The sequence below is a fragment of the Orycteropus afer genome, unplaced genomic scaffold (genome assembly GCF_000298275.1).
Source record: "Orycteropus afer afer isolate SDZICR_OR568_19922 unplaced genomic scaffold, OryAfe1.0 scaffold00964, whole genome shotgun sequence".
Taxonomy (NCBI): domain Eukaryota; kingdom Metazoa; phylum Chordata; class Mammalia; order Tubulidentata; family Orycteropodidae; genus Orycteropus; species Orycteropus afer.
This window is the reverse complement of record NW_006922551.1, coordinates 211,646-219,531: the sequence shown is the minus strand read 5'-3', so window position 1 is coordinate 219,531 and position 7,886 is coordinate 211,646. Positions and strand designations below refer to the sequence as shown.

Sequence of the window (7,886 nt, the reverse complement as noted above, 5' to 3'; positions counted from 1 at the left end):
CAATCCATAGCCAGTATGACTAATATAATTTTTAAGAATAATCTTGGAATATCAGAATACAAATGAAACTCCACAGAATGTTATTAAAAGAATTTGTATATTTAGATAATTGAAAAGTAATTCTATGGAGGAATTATTTGCATTTTTTAAGGAAAAATGAAATATTTACAAATATAAGAAAATATGTACATTAGACACATTGTCTTCAGTGTATTTGTATTACCTGAATTCTGATTCTGGGAAATGGGAATTAATAAATCTGGTAAATATGGATAAATATGTTTGACATGAAATAATTCCATGTGTACTATGTTTCTTTGAAAAGATTAAGTCAAAACAAACACTAGTGCTTAACCTGAGGAGTTTTCAGTAACAAGGTTAAGAGAAGCCATGGAATAAATATGCCCAAAAGGATAGTCTAAGGCACAAGAGAAAATAAATGTTTTCAATTCTATGAAGGCTTTTCCAGCCTCCATGGACAGTCCCTGTCTTTACTCATGTGTCTAATATAGAATTAATTATATTGTGATGCAAATATTTCAATGTACCTCTTTTTATTGTGAACATCTTGAAATGGCATGTTTGATTTCTTTATAATATTATAATGTTACTTTTTGTTGCTGTTGTTGTTGTTATGTCCAAATCAAATTATTGGACTTCCAGTTTCAGTTCTGGTACATAGAGGTCTTAGAATCCTCACTCCAATCCTTACAACAACTGAAAAATATTCAACAAACTTAATATTAATGACTCTCTTGGAGTTCCTCAGAGACTTGAAGGCATAGGGCCAAAAAACACCCTGAAATCTGCAAAGAGAGATGAATACAGAGAGAACAGCCATGATCAGCTTATTTGAAGCACAGGCTGAGGAACCCATAAACTAGTCCAAAACCAAACCAAACTCGCTGCCATCGAGTCATATTCTACTCATACCAACCCCTCCTTGGGTTTCTGAGGCAGTATCTCTACAGAAGTAGATTGCCCAATCTTCCTTCCGAGGAGTGGCTGGTGGGTTTGAACAGCCAGCCTTCTGGTTAGAAGTCAAATGCAAGTGTGTGATATTCCTCTTGTTACTCTTTTACCCCACACCTTCTTGGTAAACAGAGGTATAGTCATCCCCCACCTCCAGCCGCCTTCTTGACCAGCAGGAATTTCATCCTGGTCTATATCCTGATAGAGCCTAGGTGTCCTGTTCCACCCCCACACTTTTCCCTTCGTTTGTTTGTTTTTAAATTATTCCTTTCAGTCTTCCTCCTTTCTTCCTATTTATTTATTTATTCTCTTTCCCTGCTCTGGTTTTGGTTTTCTGTGTTTTGTTTTTTACCTCTCTCTCTTACCTTCTTCTGGTTCCCTTCTTTTTTCTTTCCTTTGCTTCTTCCCATTCCTTGTTTTTCCTTTTGCAGTTTTCCCACTTTTTCTTTACTGTTTGTTCACTCTAGCTCTTTTCTCTCATTGCCCCCTCCCCAGATACTGTGTTGTTTTTTTCCCCTTCTTTGTCTCATTATCTTTCATCTTTTTAAATTTTTTTCTCTGTTATTGCTTTTTGTTTTTAATATTTGTTCCTGTTTATTCATTTGAGATTTTGTTCTCTTGTCTTTATTTTTTGGTGTTTTATTAATTTATTTGTGTCTAACTTACTGTGAGACAGCAACTGCTCCAACACAACCCAACTATACCTGTACCTCTTGCAGCCAGAACCACAGAGTGAGGGCCACCAGTTGTGAATGTGTGTGTGTGTGTGTGTGTGTGTAAGGAAGAGAGAGATAGAAAGAAAGACACACATCTATAGACAGCTCACATAGTTACACAAAGTTAGAGCAGGGCAGGCTAAGGGTTTCAAGATCAATAAGCCCAATCCCAACACTGAACAGATAAGAAAAATAAGGCATAAACATATCATGAATAACAGCTATCCATAACAGGAAGTACATTTACTAAGATTTCACTAGAAATAATTCTGAATGCACAGACTAGATCAATACCTCCAACCAAATAGAAACCCGGAGATCAGCATAAATTAATTATTGGTTCATCAAGACTATTCCTAAAGAGAAATAATTATAATATGTGCAGAGTTTCCAACTTTATGGTGTTGTTATTTTTTTGTAATCTGAATATAATAATATATCTATTCCTTCCTTCAAAAACTAGAAATAACTACCCCTAGGTCAACAAACCTTTTCCTATATAAAATACCAAAGGCTATATTAGCTACTCGTTGATGCTTCAGAATATTATTGGTGAAATTTCTCTAAATACATGAGTTGAGGACAGCACAAGGATTATGAAAATGTAATTCCGTTTTTATAAAATAACATTTTTCTATTTTAACCACAATAAAAATCCTCCTTTGACTCAGCTTATGTGGGAGACTGAGTAGTTGCTTTGGAATATGAAGGGTTGCCTAGCATCAAAGGTGACCACCTCCAGAGGTAGTTACTAGAAGTAAGGAAAAGTCATATGTGAAAAAAATCATAGGGCATATATAGGCAGATCAAGAGTGTTAAATTGACTCTTGTTCAGATAGGGACTCCATTTCCACACAGGACTTTTAGCTTTATGCAGTTAAATTACTTTCTAAGTATATTAGAAATTGTGTCCTGGAATTGGAGCTAAACGATTCTCGCCATTCAGAATTCGATTTTGGAAGCCACTCAAAGTATGAATATGTTATGGTTTTGATTATTGTATCTCTTAACTTCTCTTTTATTAACTGAAAGGTTAAAGGAAGCCTAGAACTGAGACTTAAACTACATAATGTTATTTTATGTGAATAACACAGGGGAATCCCTGAAATTCATGGAGGGGAAGCCATTAGAATTTGGTTGCCTCTCAGAAATATCTCCTCATACAAAAAAAAAGGGGAGGGAGTGGTTTAATTTGGTGGCCTATGTTGTTGTTGTTGTTGTTGTTATGTGCCGTAGAGTCGGCTATAGAGAAGTCAATTTTGTCATTTGTCCATTCCTCAGGTGACTTACAGCATAGTCCTGCCCATGTGTTGAAAGTATATTTGTTCAATATTGCTCTCATGGGAAGAGATTTATTTATATGGATTTCCACACCAGCATGTGGTGTTATATGCACACAAGAAGGTTGAAGCATTAAGCTTGTGAGTTATTCTCACAGATACTTGCAAATAGAGAAACAAATATTTGCAAAATATTTGCAAAAAGAGAATGTGGGGAACTCAACCTGCAAACTGGCATACATAGTCAGCACTGAACAGAAATCCTGAAAGGGTGAGTATATTTCATATGGGATTTGAGCTCGGGCATAGTAGTAGAAACAAATAGTACTGATTTCCTTTTGTGCTAATGTGTATTTCCTTTTTCTTTTCTTCTTTTGTCATGGAAATATTCTTCAAATATTCAGCTAAGACAGCTATGTGTTCTTACCTGGATAAAGATTGGAAGTAAAGCTTTAATTAAAACAGATGAAGTTTATCCATCGACATACTAAGATTCTCAGCACTTTTAGAATACTAGTTCTCTATTTTTCTAATCCTCACTCTCCAGTTCTTCCTGCACTCTGGCTCTGCCACAGCTAATAAGGTACACAAAAAAGAAGGGATTACAGGAGCTCTGGTGGCGTAGTGTACTCTGGCTTTGCCATCGCTAATAGGGTACATAAAAAAGAAGGAATTGGCAATGTGAAAAATTGGAGGTAAGAAAAGTGACATGGAGTTGCCTTAGAATCCTTTTTTTGCTTGTTTAATTCTCATACAGGCAAAAAAAAAAAAAATCCATAATACTACAAATATTTGAAATGGACCTGACAGGATAAGTTTTTCCAATAATGACTGTATATGTGAGTCTGTGTGTGTGCCTGTGTCCATTTGTGAAGGAAGGGTAGTGGAATGGTCAGGATTAGGTTAGGTAGACAGTGGTGAGTGGAGGGAAGAGCAAGAGCCAATGGGCAGAACGATTATATCAGTCCAGAGAGTTGGCATGTGGTTCCAGTGTATGGAATTCAGAGTATCTGAGAGCTAAACTGAGTGGAAGTTTGGTTTTACCTGCTTAGAAAGTTAACTTAATCCTGGATTACCTCACCATTTTTTAAGGGTTTAGGGCATCATAGAAGTAAGTTTTGAATTAATCAAGGCTTCAATACAGAGATAATATTTTTAATGTATATTTTATTGTATTTTGTTGTTGAAAATAACCCGAGAACATACACCAAATTAACAGTTTCTACATGTATAATTCAGTGACATTAATTATATTCTTTGAGTTATACAACCATTATCATCTGCCTTATTCAAATTTTTCTTCCCTCTTAACATACACTTACTGCCCACTCAGTTTCCTACATAATCTCTCCAGTTGTCACTGTCAGTTTGATTTCATATAGACAGATCTCAAAAGATCACAATGCTCAAGACATTCATTAGAAGTTAAGCTAAACTATTGTTTTGTTTTCAGAAGACTTCAGGAAAAAATTTTGGTTTAAGGGTAAGGCTTCAAGGACAATATTTCAAGGGGTTACAAACCCTTGAGATAATTTTGGAGGACAACATCCAACTTTTCCATATATGTCCATTTCACATCTTTTCAAAATGTTACATGCTCAGACATAGAATTCTCTTTCCATTGAAATTCACCAAAGGAAACAACAATTTGTGTTGAAAACTGTTGTCAATTCAATCTGATTCAAGGTGATCCTGTGTGAGTCAGAACAGAATAGTATTCAACAGTTTTCAACAGCTGATTTTTCAGAAGTAGATAGTCAGAACTTTCTTCAGAGGCCCCTCTGGCTGGATTGCAATTGACAACCTGCTAGTAGCAGCCAAGCATGTTAAACACTTGCAGGGACAATTTGCGTTGAAGGCCTCGTATATGTACATCTGGCCTTAAATTTGTTGGAGTAAGAACTAAATGTTAGAGAATGTTTTATGTTCATATCAGAGAGAAACAGCATTATTAGTTTAAAGATACAGATAGAATGTGAATGAAAGGTGCAGTACAATATTAAGGCCAAAAGTTCTGGTATGAAAATGAAACAGAAAAATAAAGATGTAAAAGAGTGCAGCCTCTTTTCTGCTGCGAGTTCGGCAGCTTTTAATGTTCATTTACTCCACTCTTGGCACAGTGCCTCACAGACAGCAATAAAAGGATGTTGAACTTAATTGAACTCAATATTAAGATGTCAAGATTCAATATGCAAGAGAAAACATAAGCTTCTGGAGATTATGATACTGTCTTAAAAATAGGAATTGCAAAATTGGAAGAGATATTAACACATCCAGGGCAGAATGAATGACAGTAAACTAGAAACTGAGACATGTATTAATTAATATCCAGTGATGTCTTACATAGGAAAAGAAAGTGGACAGAGATAACAGGATAGGTGAGGATTAGGGTTGTAGGAAAATACTTTTTTTAAAGAAACTATTCAAAATAATATGAATTGGCTCTAGTTTTATATAAAACATTTACATATGACTTCATCAATCAAAACTTTATTCTCTATATAAAAACATTTTTTTAAATTAAGACCTTATCGTAACATGAATCTTGCTGAATTAATATAATTACCTAATACTGCAAAGTACACTTGAAGTATTATTTTTCCTTATTTGGATATTGTCTGATTTATTTTACTAAAAATATTAATTAAGATCAATTATTTCTTGTATGCATTTTAAAATATTTTATGTATCGACTGTTGTTGTTATGTGCCGTCAAGTCGGATCTGACTCAGAGACCTTGGGTTTCCGAGACAGTATCACTACGGAAGTAGATTGCCCCATCTTCCTTCCAAGGAGTGGCTGGTGGGTTTGAACCACCAGCCTTCTGGTTAGCAGTCAAGTGCCTTGGGCACTACACTACCAGAGCTCCAATTTATTCACTAGATTTTGATAATAGAAAAATTTCCTGGGGGAAACAAACTGCATAGTAAGTTTTACTTTTTGCTTTTATACCGCTAAATAAAATTTTCCCAGATAAAAAAAATTAGCAAATCTAAATTTTCATAAGAAGATTTTGTCTATATATCAAGCTTTAGTAAATCTACATTAGCCTAGTCTACTGTTTGGCAATTGCAAGTTTAATTTGTATTATTTATGTCTAAATAAAGGAGTCAGGATTACACAGTGGTAAAAGTGTTCATTCAGTTGCTTATCTAATGATCAGTGGTTCAAACCCACCAGCCACTTCATAAGAGAAAAATGTGTCAGTCTTCTTCTGCAAAGATTTACAGCCTTGTAAAATATGGGGCAGTTCTAATCTGTCCAACAGGTGTTTCTGGCTATGTTTCAATAATATAAATATAATATTCCATCAGTACATGAGCAGGTTTGACAAAATGACTTTTGAAGTTATATTCAAACTCTGTTTATGTAAATACAGGTGAGAAGAGGAAACAGTAGAGAGACTCCTGAGAGAAACAGTAGAGAGACTACTCAGGCTGTGCTCAGTCATCATGCTCAAGCTCAGTGGTACAATTTTCATGCCCCCATTGCTGACACTGATTGGGATTCCTGGCCTGGAGTCTGTGCAGTTCTGGATTGGAATTCCTTTCTGTGTCATGTACATCATTGGCATCTTTGGGAATTCCTTGCTCCTTGTCATCATCAAATCTGAACACAGCCTCCATGAGCCCATGTATCTCTTCCTGGCAATGCTTGGAGCAACAGACATTGCTCTCAGTACATCCATCCTTCCCAAAATGCTAGGTATATACTGGTTCCATTTACCAGAGATACACTTTGAAACCTGTCTCTTGCAGATGTGGCTTGTCCACACATTCCAGTGCATTGAGTCAGGTATTCTGTGGGCTATGGCCCTGGATCGCTATGTGGCAATCTGTCATCCTTTGAGACATTCAATTATATTTACTCACCAATTTATCACCCAGATTGGGGTTGGAGTGACACTCAGAGCTGCTCCCTTTATAGCTCCATGTCTAATCCTTATCAAATGCCGGCTGAAATTCTACCGAACCACTGTGGTCTCCCACTCCTACTGTGAGCACATGGCTATTGTGAACTTGGCAGTAGAAGATGTCCACATCAACAAGATCTATGGTCTTTTTGCGGCTTTCAGCATACTGGGCTTTGACATCATCTTCATCACACTTTCCTACATCTGGATATTTATAACTGTCTTTAGCCTGCCTCAGAAAGAAGCAAGGTTGAGAGCCTTTAACACCTGCATTGCACACATCTGTGTCTTCCTGGAGTTTTACCTCTTGGCTTTCTTTTCCTTCTTTACACACATGTGTGGGTTCCACATTCCATCCTGCATTCATATTCTTTTGTCCAACCTTTATCTGCTTGTCCCACCTTTGTTCAATCCTATAGTTTATGGGATAAAAACCAAACAGATACGAGATCAAGTGTCCAAGATTTTCTACTCTAAGGATCCATCTTGATTTCTAATTTGACTTACTTTATTTTTATTTATCTATTTATTTATATTTTAAGAGCTTGTTTTACATTCAACATCACACATACATTTAGTTTCATTCCCCATTCGCCATGTCCAACCCTAACCCAATCTCCTCCCCTCCCTACCCTGCAACCCTCCCCCTGTGCTCCTCATAATTATGCACCCATGTTTATCCTGTATTTCCTCATTTTGAATGTTGGTCCTCTGGTGTCCCATGGTTTATTGCTCTAAGGGCTGTATTACCATTGAGTGTGTGGGTGTGGCATCCTGGGTTGAGTGGTCTGCGTGTACATCTTGTTAACTTTGGGCTGAGAGCCCACCCCTGACAGTGAGTTTTATTCCAGGCACCAAATGTATTTCAGGGCCATAGTTTTGGGAGTCTCACCAGATTTCATCTGACCAGTAATTCTAGTCATTATTGAGTTTTTGGATTTTGTTCCATGTTTTCCCTCCCACTCTATCCAGGATCTCCAGATTTGATCCTTTCCTGAGTGGTTC

General features: G+C 36.5%; 1 protein-coding gene across 1 annotated transcript; it reads left to right on the top strand.

Moving 5' to 3' along the window:
* The first annotated feature begins 6,420 nt into the window (after positions 1-6,420).
* On the top strand, positions 6,421-7,371 carry LOC103212445 (olfactory receptor 52A5-like). The gene has a single exon (XM_007958421.1). The coding sequence runs from the start codon at positions 6,421-6,423 to the stop codon at positions 7,369-7,371; it is 951 nt and encodes a 316-aa protein (XP_007956612.1).
* The last annotated feature ends 515 nt before the right edge of the window (positions 7,372-7,886 follow it).